The 17,874-nt window shown below is 33.3% G+C and overlaps 2 protein-coding genes across 4 annotated transcripts; both read left to right on the top strand.

Annotated features, from left to right (window-relative positions):
• The first annotated feature begins 227 nt into the window (after window positions 1-227).
• On the top strand, window positions 228-9,437 carry LRS1 (Transducin/WD40 repeat-like superfamily protein). 3 transcript variants are annotated; one of them, XM_022863506.2, is made up of 19 exons: window positions 228-468; window positions 1,135-1,244; window positions 2,039-2,197; window positions 2,589-2,654; window positions 2,747-2,836; window positions 3,018-3,323; window positions 3,484-3,581; window positions 4,080-4,115; window positions 4,221-4,341; window positions 5,281-5,517; window positions 5,927-6,022; window positions 6,121-6,186; window positions 6,354-6,392; window positions 6,490-6,624; window positions 6,721-7,082; window positions 7,488-7,581; window positions 8,126-8,314; window positions 8,537-8,657; window positions 9,047-9,437. In XM_022863506.2, exons 2-18 carry the CDS (start codon window positions 1,146-1,148, stop codon window positions 8,633-8,635), a joined length of 2,292 nt encoding a protein of 763 aa, XP_022719241.1. In that variant the 5' UTR covers window positions 228-468; window positions 1,135-1,145; the 3' UTR covers window positions 8,636-8,657; window positions 9,047-9,437. The 3 variants fall into 3 exon arrangements, with proteins under 3 accessions (XP_022719241.1, XP_022719244.1, XP_089620185.1); XM_089764059.1 differs by having other exon boundaries at window positions 334-471; window positions 1,133-1,244; XM_022863509.2 differs by lacking the exon at window positions 2,039-2,197.
• A 2,378-nt stretch (window positions 9,438-11,815) lies between these two features.
• Window positions 11,816-16,898, top strand: LOC111277228 (phytyl ester synthase 1, chloroplastic-like). The gene is made up of 13 exons (XM_022863510.2): window positions 11,816-12,649; window positions 12,853-12,904; window positions 13,269-13,324; window positions 13,632-13,790; window positions 13,922-14,026; window positions 14,286-14,392; window positions 14,568-14,689; window positions 14,793-14,901; window positions 15,131-15,264; window positions 15,443-15,812; window positions 15,944-16,057; window positions 16,212-16,297; window positions 16,449-16,898. Exons 1-13 carry the CDS (start codon window positions 12,229-12,231, stop codon window positions 16,747-16,749), a joined length of 2,136 nt encoding a protein of 711 aa, XP_022719245.1. The 5' UTR covers window positions 11,816-12,228; the 3' UTR covers window positions 16,750-16,898.
• Window positions 16,899-17,874: the final 976 nt, after the last annotated feature.

Here is a 17,874-nt window from a genome sequence, read left to right on the forward strand (position 1 = left end):
TACTTAAATTTAATTCGATAAATAAATCAAATTATTCAAAATTGAGATTAACTTGATAAGAATCAAATAAAATTCAAATTTTATTTGAATTGAAATCGAATAATTCGGAGTAATAACGTTTTATTTACATCTCTACTCGTGTCTCAAGTATTTTGATGTTTAAAAAAAAACGACGTCGTCATATCGGGATTTTTACATCACCGATAAGCCACTCCCATTAGTCTTTTGACTTTCAGTTTTCACTTTCCCGTTCAGTTTTTCTCAGAAGAGGTTCTTTTTTTTTTTTCATGATAATTTCTTCCCCAAATCTCTCTTCTTCCCTTTCCTGTTTTCAAAGGAAAAAAAATTAGAAAAGAAAAATATTTTCAAATTTGAACGCACCAAAATCTTCTAGGGTTTAATTTCATCTCTCTCTAATCACCGATTCGTTTCCATCGCCGTTCGATTTCTTCTACGACGACCGCCCCGGTAAGTTCAAAGCCTCACTCTCGCCACTTCTTTCTCATTTTATTTCTTTTCTCTCTCTCCGATCGTCGACTTCGCGCGTTGTCGGCGATCATTTCGAGTTTGCTTCTCTGTCTATTTGTTGAGTAGACTTTTTTGTTCGATTTTTTTTTTGGAAAAATTTTGAATCGTTATTAATATTTTGATTGTTTTTAACATTAATTATCTAGTTTGATGGTTTTAGTCAACATTTGATTGAATTTTCAATGATTTCATCGCATTTTTAGAAAATTATGTGTTTAATTAAAATGAAAAAAGGAAATCAAATTTTAATTACTATAGTTGCGATTATAGTAATTGTTAACATGCCACGTCATTTGGTAGATGTTATTGAGTGAAAATTTGGCTTTAATGAGAGTTCAGGTTTGTGTTGATTGAATCTGTTTCTGCAGAATCATGTGGAAGAATTTCTATTTTTGTATCTTTTTAACAAATATTAATTATCTGTTTAAGTAGATAATCTTGGTCTATTTTTGGTACATTTCAGTGGTTTTCTCCTTTTTAATTGATTTTTGGTTGCAGAATATAGGTTATTCTAAAGTAATGTATAATGTTGATATTCAAGTATTTAGTGGGCACTAAGATATCAGGGTGGCAAAGTTTTTAATTTTCAATTGACTGGTTATGTAGGGGTCACTGCAATGCACCGAGTAGGCAGTGCGGGAAACAATGCCAATTCTACCCGCCCACGCAAAGAAAAGAGGCTGACATATGTATTGAATGACTCTGATGACACGCAGGTGAAGTGATTTTTATGTTTTTTAATCCTTTCATTATTTTCCCCAATTTTTCTTTGAAGTGAACAGGTCATCTTCTTTGATATGTATTTGGTAGTCTTCAGGAATTTGCATATTCATATTTTATTAGGATTTTAATCTGTTTATCTGTGTTTTTCACCGGAATGACACATTTTAGAGTATTGGTGTTTCTGCAATTTTAGATTTATATGCCTTGTTTTTCTGTGCAATCATATCATAGCTAAAATATAAATTCATGAAGCTTGTGTTTGTTTTTATATGTATTTCTTAAGTAGGGGGCACTCAAATTTATAAATGATCAATAGAATAACCATTTGAGTGTTGTGTGTTTTTGCTTGTAGCCTTGTGTAGATTTATAGTACCATGCTATATGTGCTTTTCATTAGGTTGAGTAAGAAATGCTTATCGTATATTTGCTATGTTGATAAACTTGGCATCTTAGAAGTCTATTTGTTTTTGAAACTCACTAACTTCCTTCTTCAAGGGAATGCTATGCCAGTGTTGTATTGAATGCTTTTTATCCTTAGGATTTATGTTGTACTGAAATGAAATGAAAATAATGGTCTGTGTTCTCAGTTACAGGTTCTTTATATTATCCATGCATCCATCATTATTTTAGGACCATGTTCACAATCAAATTGGATCATTTTGCTAGTTCTTTGCTTTATATTCTAAAAAATTCACTATCTTGGATTGTAGTCGATTATTTTATCACTTCATTTTGGGTATAGGCACTAGGCACTGATGTGTCTCTGCTTTGGTATGTTGTTTTGCAGCATTGTGCTGGCATAAATTGTTTGGCTGTGCTAAAGTCACCTGTCTCTGATGGGTGCAACTATCTTTTCACTGGAAGCCGTGATGGCACACTTAAGAGATGGGCACTGGGTGAAGATGCTGCCACTTGCTCTGCTACTTTTGAGTCACATGTTGATTGGGTACCTACTTTTTTGCTCATGACAGTTTGCTTTTAGCTATGAGCATGACCATCATGCTTTAGCCGATATCTTTTTATTGTTGATTTGTGGTTGGGAGGTTGTGAAAATTTAATTTATTTTTTGTTTTTGGTCAACTAGAATGCCATATCTTGATGTATTATCAAATATGAATGGTTGCTTATTAACCAACCAGCTCCCCAAAAGGAAAGTCTAGAGCAAGTATTCACTTTGCACTTCAATAACATCGATAAACAATTTGAATGTTGAGAGCTCTTTTATCTTCTTTTTCTTCAGTTTGTGGAATTCACCATCCAATTATCCTACATCTATGATATATCTCTGTACCTGTGTTTCTTATGATTGAGAATAAAGCAATTTCCTTTTTGTGCAGGTAAATGATACTGTAATTGCTGGTGACAATACACTTGTTTCCTGCTCTTCAGACACCACTTTGAAGGTTTGTTGTTAATTAATGCATTATCTTTGGCTGTTCTCTTTTTGACTAATTTGTTAAGTATTGACATGTGCTCTTTCCTGGTAATATACTAGACATGGAATTGCTTATCCGATGGAATTTGTACCAGGACTCTCCGTCAACACTCTGACTATGTTACATGTCTAGCAGCAGCTGAAAAAAATGTAATTTCTATGTCAAGTTTTCTGTGGGTTTTATTAGCTGCATGGATGAAAGGTTCATGTCAATGCAATATTGCTATTTAAATTTCATGTTTGATTTGACATCATAAGCTGTGCTTCAAGGTATTATTTTTAATATTTTAGAAGTCATTTTCTGATTCTTTTTTAGTGTCATACATTTTAGACCAACGTGGTTGCCTCTGGGGGTCTTGGTGGGGAGGTTTTCGTATGGGATATTGAAGCTGCGGTTACTCCACTCTCAAAGTCCAGTGATGCTATGGAAGATGATTGTTCCAATGGTATCAATGGTTCTGCAAATTCATTACCGATATCAAGTTTGCGACCAATTAGCTCGAGTAACAGCATTACTGCACACACAACTCAATGTCATGGATATGTCCCCATCGCTGCCAAAGGCCATAAAGAGTCAGTCTATGCATTGGAAATGAATGATAGTGGATCCCTTCTTGTCTCTGGTGGAACTGAGAAGGTAGTTTTTGCTTCTTAATGTATTCAATTTCTATGAGAATAACATGCTTCTCTCCACATGACATCTTACCTGATGCAGTCTTATCATTTCCTTTGTTGGTCAACTGTTTTATTTAACAATTTCGGAAGCAATCTTAATTTCCTGCCTCAATTTCATATAGGTCGTGCGTGTTTGGGACCCAAGAACTGGATCGAAGACTATGAAGCTAAAAGGGCATGCGGATAACATCAGGGCTCTGCTTCTGGATTCTACTGGCAGGTTGGTACAATGATTTTAGCTCTTTAGTCCTCAGCTTTGAGTTAAAAATAGTATTAGCTTGATGTTAGTTGGAGGCCTTTCAATTATGGAGCTTTGGTATTCATTAGAGATACATATTTTTCATCTGATTCTTTTCTCTTGCAATTGCTGAACTCTTCTGTAGCAATGGATTAAACTGGTTGGTTGATTGGAAAATTTTGGAAATTTAGAAAAAGAAAATTTTGGCATATTACTAATGATCCTATGATGCAAAATATTTTAATTACAACAGGGGTTGTTGAAGTGTGGAGACTAAACCATGTTATGGCTTTATATAGATGTACTTGTTCACACTTGTTTTATAACTGCAACATTGTTTTCAAGTAAAATTGGGATGAATACTTTTTCTTTGAGCATATCTGGGAGTTTATTGTTGTCTGATGGGTTCTTTCCTTGATTGACTGCTAGTGAGTTTATTTTGTTAATGAAGTTTTTGACAGACATTGTGCATTCTCTCAGATATTGTTTATCAGGGTCCTCCGATTCTATGATCAGGTACATAATTTGTGCATTGTTTCTCTGTTGTATAACCACATGCCATTTTCAACCATAAAGAATCTAAGACCTTACCTTTTAAATGGTCATAATTTTATTTTGTAGGCTATGGGACCTTGGTCAGCAGCGTTGTGTGCATTCATATGCTGTGCATACGGATTCTGTTTGGGCACTTGCAAGCACCCCAACATTTAGTCACGTTTATAGCGGTGGTAGAGATCTTTCTGTAAGTACATACATTCATGCCAAACCTTTTCAACAGACATCTTAATCATTTTTGCCATGTTTTGATGTAGAATTTGACAAGAAACTTTGCTGATGTAGGACAATTGGCTTAGTAGTATTTTGGGCTTGATTGAGATTAAAGGATGGGAAATTATGAGAATAATTGGGGGTATCAATTTTTGATATAGAAGGATTTAGAAAGCAATCCTGGGCTATGCTGGTAATTTTAACAGTACTAGTGAATGGTAAATTAAGGGTTAAGGGTTAATTTGATAATGAATTTATGTGAGTGGGTTTGGGGTTTGTTTGAAGGATTCAAGGTTTGGTTTGAGATTGAAACCAATGCCAGAAATTAGAGAGTAAGGAAGAAGAATAAGTGATCTAGGCTTCACACCTAGAATTCTTAAACTTTGCACTAGGGAAAGGGTTGGCACAGCAGTAGCTGAAGTTCTCATAAAGTTGTTGTCTAGTAATTGAAATAGATCGTGCTCATTTATAAAGTTCAATTAATAACATTCCTACAACCACAAAGACATGTGATCTGAAGTAGGAAGCTTCCTAAATTGACTCATACAACTCCTAAACAATGAATAAAAACCAAATAACATAGGACAAACTCAAGTAAATATGATTCCTTGCGTCAAATTCTTCAATTTCCAACAAATTTTGAAACTAGCAGAATATTTTTGACATTTTAAAATGAAGGAAACAGAAAACAAAATAAAACCCTTCAACTTTAACTCAAATAAACTTAATGTTAAGACTTGATAATATCTATTATAGCTTAAATAAGTTTCTGAATCATTCTGAAATCAAATGAAGGACATACTTCCAAATTATTTTAGTATGTGATCTTGACAATTCTAGAGATCCTTGTATATGTAACTTCTAATATTTAGCTTTAACTCTCAACTTGCTCTTACTATTGTACATACATCAGTTATATTTGACAGACTTGACAACAAGAGAGAGTCTTTTGCTCTGCACCAAGGAACACCCAATTTTGCAGTTGGCATTGCACGATGATAGTATATGGGTTGCAACGACAGATTCTTCAATTCATAGATGGCCTGCTGAAGGACAAAATCCTCAGAAGGTCTTTCTAAGAGGTGGTTCGTTCTTGGCTGGAAACTTGTCTTTTTCAAGGGCAAGAGTTTCCTTAGAAGGGTCTACCCCTGTAAGTATTGTGTACAGATATGTTTATAAATGTTTTTGCTTACAGCAAATCACCTTGTTTATCATGAGAATTTTTGTCTTATAAATCCTTTTTTTCTCTTTTTATTAATTTGTGTCAAGTATTATTAAATACATAAACTCTGTATTGTAGTAACATTTCTTTTTCTTTATATACTTGAATTGTAGTGAATTTAGCGCTGCTCATTGAGTTATTAATGGTTCTGTTTCATTTGTTCCTAGCTCACCCAACCCCAAGAAAAAAAAAAAACAAATATTAGATTTTCTTTTTATTTATCATGATATGCTTTGTTATGGGTATCTCTTTGAAGTTTGGCTGTGTATGGAATTTGTTTAACATTTTCTTCTATCCCTTTCCCTTAACTGATGTGCTGACATTGTTGGTTATTCAGGCTCCTGTTTATAAAGAACCAATCTTTACCATTCCTGGAACTCCAGCAATAGTTCAGCATGAAATTTTAAATGACAGAAGGCATGTATTGACTAAGGTAAATGTGGTAGTACTTATATCTGTTGATTTTTGGTTCATAGATTTTGTTTTGGGAAATTGTTTTTTGCATAAATGATATTTTAGCTTCTTTAATAGGATACTGCTGGTTCGGTAAAGCTCTGGGAGATAACCAGGGGTATTGTGATCAAGGACTATGGACAGGTGAACTAGATTTTTTCTCCATTTTCTGTCTTTCTTTTTTTCTTGAGTAGAAGTGGCTTGCACTTTGCTTTTCACTTGGAGGTTTGGTACACATAAACACACTTGTATATGCACAGTTATGTATCTAGTTGTATGTATTTATCCATTCCTTCAATTTCACTGTGCAGGTTTCATTTGACGAGAAAAAGGAGCAGTTGTTTGAGATGGTGCAATAACTATTTATTTGAAATTATATCAGTTGAACATAATGCATCTTTTTTTTTTAAGGAATTTACTTTTGATTTGTGTTTAAAACCTTTCTAGGTAAGCATTCCAGCATGGTACACTGTGGATACCCGGCTTGGAAGTTTGTCTGTTCATTTGGACACACCCCAATGCTTTTCTGCGGAGATGTATTCTGCTGATCTAGACATAACTGGCAAGCCTGAGGATGATAAGGTATCAGATTTTTCCATTGATTGTGTTAAGACTCAGATATCTGTGAGAAATCTTTGTGATTATTTTATGCATCTGGTGTTGACTTGTCTTTGGCAGGTTAATCTAGCTCGTGAAACCCTTAAAGGTCTGTTGGCTCATTGGATGACCAAAAGAAGGCAAATACTTGGCTCCCGGGCTTCAGCTAATGGAGATGTTTTATCAGGAAAAGATATTACTGCAAGAAGTCTTGCTCATTCAAGAATTGAGGTAGATGGAAATGCTGAAAATGACTCTATGGTATATCCTCCTTTTGAGTTTTCTACAGTCTCCCCTCCCTCAATTATCACTGAGGGTTCCCAAGGAGGTCCTTGGAGAAAGAAAATTACTGAATTGAATGGAACTGAGGATGAGAAGGACTTCCCTTGGTGGGTTTTGGATTGTGTATTAAATAATCGGCTACCACCACGAGAAAACACCAAGTAACTTCTGTGACCTCAGTAAACTTTCCTTTGCTTAATTAAATCTTAAGTAACAAGTTTGCAAGAAATTTTGCAGTTTGCACACAATGAACTACTTATTGGTTGACCTCACCTCTTTGTTGATATGTTTGCTCCATGGGGATGAACTTAAAGAAGTGTCATTAAGTCCAGTAGTTTTCTATGCTTTTTGTTATCTTGTGCCTTTATTCGTTATTCTTTGATATTTTTTCTTGTGGACATCTGCATTTCTTTTTATTTAGAAAAAATATATACTTTCTTTACATTGTTGCACTACATTCAGAACCATGGATAATTATCTATTTTACTTATCTGGTTTTTAAGTAGTGTATGTTTTCGTCCTTTCTCCCTCTCTCTATTGATGGAGTGTGCTTTTCATTTTTTCAGGTGCAGCTTCTACCTTCATCCATGTGAAGGTTCACCTGTTCCGATCCTCACACAAGGGAAGTTAAGTGCACCTCGCATATTGAGAATACATAAGGTATGCCTGTTTGATTTTCTGTAGTCCATGCAAAATCCAATTTCTTTTGCATGGCATGTGATTGTACAAAGTGCACATGTTGTTAGTATACAAATTTAGATTACTTGGCTTAATACACTAGAATCTATTTCATATTGTGGAGCACGGCCAGCATAAGGGCCAAAGAGCAATGTTAGGTTACTGAAAATGTTATTTTAGGATGCATATACATTGATAGTACCTTTGAACTTTGTTGTAGCCAAAACAAGATCGGAATGAATTAGAATAAAATTATCTTCTGAATTAGCTTTGTTGAGTGCTCAGTTTCTCGTATATTAGAGCATATACCTTAGTGGTTTACTAGATTTTCTTTTCTTCTCTGGTTTTCAATTTTTGGATATGTGATGCTGATAGGTGGTGCATTGGAAGATGATGTATGTAGTATTTTTCAGGATACCAACTTGAAATTAATGCAGAATAGCTGGTTCTAGATTGTATTTGTATATCAATATTTTATGGATTTTCTGGTATAATACTGTTCATTCACTCCTTTGTGTTTATGTAGGTTGTTAATTATGTCATAGAAAAGATGGTGCTTGACAAACCAATTGATAGTGTAAATACGGATGGGACATTTGCTCCTGGTCTTGGAGGACAATTGCAGCATTCAGCAGTTGGAGATGGATCTTTTCGTTCTGGATTGAAACATTGGCAAAAACTTCGGCCTTCTGTTGAGATTTTATGCAATAATCAGGCAAGTCAATCACATGTTGGATGTTATAATGCATTGGCTAAGAGCCTAAGATCTTTTTGCCAAAGCTGTGTGGTTTTTTTCCTCATTCTCTGGTACCAATAAGCAATCTTACAATGTAGTGTTTGAAATGAACATAGTAAAATAGTTTTAGACCAACTTGTTTAGTTCAAGTTCAATCATACTAAACTGGTCCCTTATTTGATTTGCTACCATATGTTCCAGGTCTTATCGTCGGACATGAGCTTAGCTACGGTGCGGGCTTACGTATGGAAGAAACCTGAGGACTTGATACTTAATTATAGAGTGATTCAAGGCAGGTGATTTTGTTAACTTATGGGAGCAGGTGAGTGTCAATTTATTCATGTTAGATATGTTACCTGTATTACTTTTAACAGAATAACACATATTTGAAGGTAAATTCTTCAGGAAACATCATTTGTCATTATAAAAGCAGGAAACTTGTATTCACTCGGATTTTTTTTGGTCTATTTGTTTTCGGTTTTGGAAATAAAAAGGGAGGAGGTGGCTAGTTGTTGAGAGAGGAAACATGCCTGTTATTTAATTCTTCCCCCATGATTCTGTCAATTTAACATGGAATCAGCGTTCTCTTCATTTTGATGAGTGAATAAACATTGTTTTCTCTTTGAACATGTCCGCACATTGGATATCCATAGCAAGCAATCAACTTAAATAGTGTTTGAGCTGTATCCTTTCTTATCTATTGGGCTGCAGGTCGGCATATTGGGATGGAAATCTCAAACTTTTGTGAAGCGTTGGGAATCATATTATTCATCTGAGGTTGCCTGTCATGATCGCAAGTATCTGTGGATTCCTTGTATATTTGGAAAGACGATTGGTTTTCGATCTAGGGGCATTCCGAACTTCGTCAAGAGGATCATGGTTAATGTTTTCATAGTTGGGCAGGTGCTATCATATATTTTTGGTCTTCGTTTCATTATGTGCATGCTTTTGTCATACATTAGAAATTAGGCATACGATGTCGAAAAGCTCTGTAGATTTGTATTGTGGGATTAATACCAAATCATAGAAACTGTTGTTATGAAGTTGATTTTTTCTTTATTTTTTTCCCTGGAAATAAGACAATTAATTTGCATCCATTAGTCATATATATCTAGAAAATTTCTCCCAATGCTTTCTTGTGCATTTCTTCAGTGGTTTTTTAGGCAAGAAATGACATTTTTATGGTATGGTATTTTATTTTCACCACTTAAGTGACAATTATTCAACATTTTCAACTTAGATCTAAATTTAGTTTTACTGTCAGAGGATAGTAAAATTCAACGGTTTTCCAAAGTGCATCATAAAAGACGACATAGGACATGAAATAATTACATCTTGTCATGTCTGATTGATTGAATTGGTGGGTCACACTTCAGCACAATGAAAGCTGAAGATTACTGTTCTAAGACAGCTATAGTTCAATGCTTTTCGATCATTTATGATTGACGGTCTGAATCTGGCCAAGATATTTCTATCACAACACCGATCATATCCTATTGATGCTTCAGATTGGCCAGGGTCACCGAAAATCAGCCACGTACTGCGTATGGCGATAAGAGCCGCTGAGCTGCAGCCATTGCCAGAACCTTTTTGAGTTTTCGCCATCATGAAGTTCATGTGATCATTATTTTTTTTTTTTTTGAAGTAGACAAGATATTCAGTTCCTGAAATATATCGTATTTAATTTATTTAATAATTTAAAATAAATAATTATAAATTATATATTTAAAATAATTTTAATAAATAATTATCGATAAAATTTGAATTTAAAATTTTTTATCAAAAAAATAAATTTTATCAATTAAATTAATCATTTATTAATTATGTGATCGTATTTTAGGCTCAATAAAAAAAACACCCTTTTTAAACTTTTTAATTACATCTAAATTCTTTGTTTATCTGGAATCAGAGACCACTTTCCTTTCTCCTATTTTTTACTCATTTGGCTCTATTTTATGCTGGCAGTTTGCCAGATTTTTCTGATCATCCCCAATTAATTGTTGACAAAATAAAAAAAAAATTAACTTCAATAAAATTCCCAATGGAAAATTATGATAAATTTCATTTTTTATTAATTTTTAATAAAATTCTCAAATTAAATCTTCCCAAATCCGTAATTTATTATTGATAGAGCCAATTGAGTTATTGTTCTCAGTACAGCAAATTGACGGACGAAAATTCAAAGCAGTGATAATGATTTCCAAAGAGAAATACATATGGACGAGATTTTATTTATTAACAACAACGTATAAAAAAAGAAATTATAATTGTTGAACATGCACGACCAAAACCTTGGAAATTACGTGGTGTATTTACTCTTCCATTATTGTATCCTTGTGTTCATCTGAACCTCCAAAATCATTCCTGTAAAAGACAAAAAAATAAAGTAGATCTAATCATTTTAAAATAATATAATAATATCATATAAATATAAAATAAAAAATACGAAAATTATATAATTTAAAAATTTTAACAATAATTATATATAAATTTATTTAAATTAAAAAAATTATTTTATATTTTTATATTAATATAAATTATAACACATGATTTATAATACATACATTTATATATTTTATACAATATAAATATACGGATAATGAAATCTACAATAAATGTGTAATCGATTGAATTCGAATTGATATAATATTAAATTTGAATTTAAATTTGATTTAAAATTTGATATTCGAAATTTGATTAAATTTTATTTTTTTTAATTCGAGTTCGATTTGAGATAAAAATTAAACTATTTAAACTTATTTGATTAAACTCGATAAATATATAAAAATAAACTTGATTATTATATTAGATAAAAATTTGATTATTTATTTTTAAATTTAAGTTTAAGATATTTTATAAATTAAAATAATAAAAATATATTTAAATATAAAAATTTAATTAAAATTGTGAGTTACTCGAATTGAATATAAAAATATTTAAATTTGATTCGATTTATAACTTAAAAATTTAAATTTAAAATTTTTTAAATAATAATTAATTTAAATTTAAATTTTATTCTAATTAAATTTAAATAACTTAAGAATGTTAATATATTATTTATATCCATACTATGCAATCAAACAAGCCAACCCGCCTTTTTGAACATTTATATCTTGGTTATGAAAATTTAACCGTTATAAACACGAATCTAATCAGTGCATAGCTGTAGCACAGCTGTAGTAGTACAAATTTACATGGTGGTTGGCTAATTAATAACCAGAGAAAAAAACTTAGCCATAGCCATACAGTACAAGATTGTATGGAAAGTTGGGTAAAATCCAAAAAAAAAAAATGTCCATATTTCTTTTCACCAACCTGTTGATCAGTAATTATGTTATTTTCTTTTTTGTCTTGTTCTGAAATCATTCTTTGCCAATGAATTCAATTCGAACATTTTCACTGTCATTTCATAGTTGTATCATTCAATGATTTTGACAAGAAATTCTAGAAATATATGGTTCTAAAGAGACTATAGATCATGTTTTGCTGTATGGGTTTACACCAAATTTCATTCTTGTACTCTACTTTGTTTTGCGTTTTTTATATTGCTATCTTTCTTTTGGCACGAAAAGTGTGATTGTTTCAGCTAGAGTGTTTTAGGCAGCATTAGAGTTGTGCTAATTTGTAGTTCTTTCAGTTTCTTGTGCTGGTAAAAGGGTGGATAAGTTTTTCTCTAACTGTAGATAGTTGTTGTCATTGGGTTTAAACTATTGTTCAATTTGTGAGTGGAAATAAGGGGTCTAAACTGTATGCAGTTCTTGTAGAAGCAGATTTTTTTTTGGTGCTTGAAACAATAGGTTGCAATACGTTTCAAAACTGTTGCTAGTTGTGTTTAAAATTGCTCAAATTTTGAGTCTTGGGAAAGGGAAGACTATTGCAATTGAATAGGAGTCATGGGTTTTGCTTTTGCTTTCAGGGTATCGCCTTGTTTTGGGATAAATTTAGAGTTAAAGCATCGTTTTCGAGTGAGAGCTGAGAGAATAGGTGATAGTGATTTGTCAGTGTTGTCATCTGATGGAGTCTCAGTGAATGGAGCAGCTTCTGTGATGGGAGACAAAGAGAAAAAAGGGTCTTTGCTTGATGGTGGGAATGGCAGGTTAAAGCCTAGAATATATGAGAGAAAATTGGTTAAAGAAATGGTTTCTGAAGAATTGGAAGTATTGTGGGATGATGGTTATGGAACTAATACAGTGAAAGATTATCTCTATGAAGCAAAGGACATGATTAAGAATGATGGCGGACCACCAAGGTGGTTTTGCCCTATTGAGTGTGGGCGTCCTATAAAAGATTCTCCTGTTCTTCTGTTTTTACCTGGTAAGTTTAGTGTTAATAGTATACTTTTTGTTAGTTTTTCAATTTTAGCTGGATTGATAAATGGAGGTGGTTAAATTATAATACTACTAAGTTTATTGCTTTAACAAGTGATTTTCTTTCTTCAGTTCGTTTTCCCCCTTGAGTTTTGATATTTTAAAAGTGTATTATGGCAACTTTTTTTTGTTTGGTACCGATGCATGCAGGGCTTGATGGTGTTGGTATGGGCCTAATTTTGCACCATAAAGCTCTTGGAAAGTAAGTTGTATTATCCTCCTCTTGAATGCTTATGGCAATTTTCCTGATTGTTTTGGCTGACAACTTCTTATATTTCCTTTCAATGGTGGCCATAAAAGTACAGCAGAGGCAAATAAGTTTCATAGCCTCCTTTGTGGCATTTTTATTTAGCACCCAGCTGAAAACTTAATTTCAATGGAGTTGACTTGTGAAAGTTCCTCCACTTAACTGAAACAAAGGCTGTCTTGAAATTGTTTTCATTGTTTTTAGTTATTTCTAGCTGGTTAGGTCATATTATACTGATTCATATTCATGTTTACATCTATGTTAATAGTTGTTGTATTTGAACGAAACAATTTGTATTGAAGATTTTTGTTGAGTGCAGGGTTTTTGAAGTTCAATGCCTTCATATTCCTGTCCATGATCGAACACCATTTCAAGGTTTTTGTCTGTCATGACCTATGAATTTTAATTTTCTTGACTTGTTTAGAAGTTTTATTCAAGCTGATGATGCATCAAAATGGTACCCTAAGCTTGAAGTTGTTTGTCTAATAAATGTCTTAGAAATAGCACATGATAGCTTATTTGCTTTCTTTGTCTATAATTTGCATCCTTCTACTGCAATAACTGCTCATTCTGAATGCTTTGTATTTAGATAACGGAACTTATGACCAGATTTTTTGCATTCTTTTTAAACCATTGTGTCTAATTTGTAAACAAAAATTTAACATTATTTTTTGGAATGAAGGACTGGTGAAACTTGTTGAAGAAACTGTTAGGCTTGAGCATGCTTCACGTCCAAATAGTCCAATCTATTTGGTGGGAGATTCCATTGGAGGATGCTTAGCACTTGCTGTTGCTGCTCATAATCCCACTATTGACTTGGTGCTGATATTAGCAAATCCTGGTCAGTTTTCGTTTTAAAATTCCTGTTTGTGCTCTTTCATTCATCACATAATCTTAAATCTTTACTTGGTTGATGAACTCTGTTGCTGCAATTCCATGGTTGGCTGATGGTTTTCTATTATTTCATTTTAGCTACATCATTTGGCAGGTCACAGCTGCAACCATTGTTCCCTATATTGGAAGCTTTTCCTGATGGGCTACATGTTACTATCCCTTATCTTCTGAGCCTTGTGATGGGTAAGTGCTTCCAGTGGCATGCTTTATTTAATTAGATTTATTCAGTTCTATTTAATATATATTTCCAAGGCTCTATTGCTGTCAATACCATGCCCTCCACGCTCATATATTTCCACTGCTCTGTTACAACATGCAAAGAGTTTTTTCAAATTTAGGTTTCACACAAAGCTGAATGTATGAGTAACAGTTGCAACTTTTTTGCAAGTTCACGAAAGCAAATTTTGTTCTGATATTGCTTCTTCTGTTTTTATGAGATCAGGTGAACCGTTGAAAATGGCGACAGTTGGCATTGAAGGTAGGCTTCCTCCCAGGCAGAAAATCGAACAATTGTCTGGCAACCTCACTACTTTGCTTCCTCTTCTTTCTGTAAGGATCATTCTTGGTTTCTTGGATTTATCATTTCTTTTTGGTTTTGCTGCATGGTGTTTTGTTCCTGGAATCTGCTGCCTGTCTTGTTTTCATAATGTTCTGCTGGAATATTTATTTAGTCCAAGTTCTGTGCTGGCTGTTAACCTGCAATATTGTTTTCCTTCACTTTCAGGGTTTGGCTGATATTATACCAAAGGAGACTCTCATTTGGAAGTTGAAGTTGCTTAAATCAGCTTCTGCTTATGCGAATTCACGTCTCCATGCTGTTAAAGCTGAAGTACTAGTGCTTGCTAGGTCCATATACTCTTCCTTGTGAATTGTTTGTTATGTGCTACTCTATGCCTGTTAACTTCATCATTATCAACATTGTTATAATTGATGGTTTTCTTGCATTCAGTGACAAGGATAATATGCTTCCTAGTCGAGAAGAAGCTCAACGTCTTAAAAATTTATTACCAAATTGCAATATTCGCTGCTTCAAGGACAATGGCCATACCCTTTTCCTGGTATTTGCATCTGTGCTATTAGATGTTATGACGCGGTTTCTGAACTCAAGCTTTCTTTAATGCTTTCTTTATATTTTAAGTTTAGCATCTGTGTAGTTATTGACTCAAAGTGATGTGTTAGATTATGAAAAGCTTAGGCCTGTTTCTATGGGAAAAGTTCTTATCCCTTTCAACATTCATGTAATTCTGCACATCCTTGACAAACAGCATGTTTTCTGTGATGTTACAGGAGGATAACATGAATTTACTGACCGTCATTAAAGGTACTTGCAAATATCGGCATTCGTGGAGGCACGATTTTACCTCAGATTTTCTGCCTCCCAGCATGTCAGAATACAAATATGCATTTGATGAAGTAGCTGGGTAATTCCACCAAGCATTGTACTATATGAATATCATTTAATGGCTATGGCAGTGGCAATGCAAGTGTAACCTCGTTTTTTAGGACTTAAGCTGAAGAAACCTGTTTAAGTTGCATCATTTCACCTATTTCTCTTCATTTGAGAGGCTCTGGCTTATATTGCTGCCACCTGAATTGCAGATTAATACGTTTTGCTTCTGGTGCTGCTATGTTCTCAACCATGGAAGATGGAAAGATAGTTGAGGGGCTTGCAGGGGTTCCAAATGAGGGTCCTGTGTTGTTAGTTGGTTACCATATGTTGATGGGGCTTGAACTTGCTTGTCTTATTGAAGCGTTCTTGAGAGAGAAGAAGATTATGATCCGTGGAGCAGCACATCCAGAGTTATTTTGGGGAAATTTTCAAACGTCATCTAATGAATTTTCTTTCTCTGATTGGATGAAAGTAATGGGTGCATTACCTGTCACAGCAAACTATCTTTTCAAGGTTTTGTCTACAAAATCCCATGTTCTTCTTTATCCTGGCGGCGCACGTGAGGCCCTCCATTATAAGGTGAGACAAAGTTCATGGTTGTCCAAAATAGATTCACAATGAAACAAAGTTGGAATCTGTTATCTTTAAGAAGAGAGGACTGCCAAAACCTCTGATCTAAATTCTCAGAAAACAGTGTTTTATCATTGCAGGGTGAACAATATAAATTATTTTGGCCTGACCAACCGGAGTTTGTGAGAATGGCAGCCAGGTTTGGGGCCACAATTGTACCTTTTGGGACTGTAGGAGAAGATGATATAGTAGAAGTAAGTTTGTGTTTCTTTCTACCATAAAAATATTTATTCTTCATCTTTGGATCCATCGGAAAATACAATGGGAAGAAGCAAAGCAACCCCCTTCTTCACCCTTCCTTTTAGTTTGTGCTAATATCATTGTTCTTGCTTATAATCTTCTTGGCAGTTGGTTCTTGATTACCATGACTGGATGAAAATCCCTGTGGTTAATGACAAAATCAAAGAAGCCATTCGGGGCGGTATAAAAATAAGGTCACTACTCTCACTCCAATGATATTTACATCTCATATTCTATTACCAGATGTTTGCAGAAAGGCTGGCAACAATTATACTAAGAACAATGATAAGTTGCTAGTTTGCAATTATACTGATAGCATTAATGGAGAGCATTCTCTGGTTGTAGGGATAAAACAAAGGGAGAGGTTGCCAGGGAAGAGCTCTTTGTTCCTGGGTTGTTACCCAAGTTACCAGGCCGCATTTACTATCTGTTTGGAAAGCCGATAAAATTGAAGGGAAGGGATGATTTACTGGAGAACAGAGAAGATGCAAATGAAATGTATTTGCAGGTAAAGTCAGAAGTTGAACAATGTATTGCTTACTTGTTAAAGAAGCGAGAGGAGGACCCGTATAGGGGTATAATCGATAGAACAATCTACAGTGCACTCTATGCTTCTCTAGACCAAGTTCCAGCATTCAAGCTTTGAAAAACTACTCTAGCAGATGCATCTTGATTCTTTAATAGGCTTATGTTAGTGCACTCTATATGTATGATAGCCATGGCCAATCTTATGTAGCACAATATTACAAATTTCCAAATACAAAAGGAAAATAAGAAATATGCTTGTTCATTATATGATTCACTCCAGATTCTATATCAAACTGCAGAGAACATCTTCTTTGATGCGTATATTTCTGATTCCATTCCAACAAGCCAGCAACCGAGCAAATCATCTATGGAAAGTTAAAATCCAAAAGCATTAAAGAAATGGTAGTTTCTTTTCACGCTGAAAAATCACATCATCAATGAGCCCCTACTAAGCCTATGTTTGGATTGAAGTAAGGGGAGAGAAAGGAATGAAATGGAAAAGAAACAAAAGGAAATGGAAAATCTTTTCTTTGTTTGTGTATGACATAAATAAAAATAAAGGAAAAGAAGGTATACTTAGTTTCCCTTAGTTTTCCTCAATTTTTTTCATTTTTTAATTACCCCAAATTAGGAGAAAAGGAAGGGAAAGGAAAAGAATAAAATTTTTAAAATATAAAATGATTATTATATTCTTATTAATTTTTTTAAATTAAAAATATATGATTTTGAACTCTAAAATCAAATTAAGAATACAAAACATCATTTACCAATAAATTTATTATCTCCAAATTTTTTCTCTTATTTTTATGAATTTCATAAATTTTATTAATGATTATTTTTATAAAAAAATAAAGGAAAATTAAAAACATAAAGTACGTTAACATAAATATGTAAATGTTATAGTAAAAATCAATATTATCAAATGTTATAATGAAAAGTAATAATATAATAAATCATTTTCTTTCATTTTCAGTATTTAACCAAACAATAATTGTTAGGATTTTATTATTATTATTTTTTTATTAATTTTAGCTATCCAAATAAATGATACATATATAATTTTCTTTCCTTAAAAAAAATTTCTCTTCCTTTACTCTACTTTCTTTTCTTTTTTTTTTATTAATATTTACCCAAAAAGACCAGTTAAATTTTTTTATTACAAAGGTGGTTGCAACCTAGGGATAGGAAAGGGGTTGTAGGTGTTTGAGATTTGGATTCAAACCTTCTAGGTGGCAGATGTCAC

This window comes from Durio zibethinus, chromosome 7 (assembly GCF_047325235.1).
Source record: "Durio zibethinus cultivar Kanyao isolate XHJ-2024 chromosome 7, ASM4732523v1, whole genome shotgun sequence".
In the NCBI taxonomy this organism is placed as follows: Eukaryota; Viridiplantae; Streptophyta; class Magnoliopsida; order Malvales; family Malvaceae; genus Durio; species Durio zibethinus.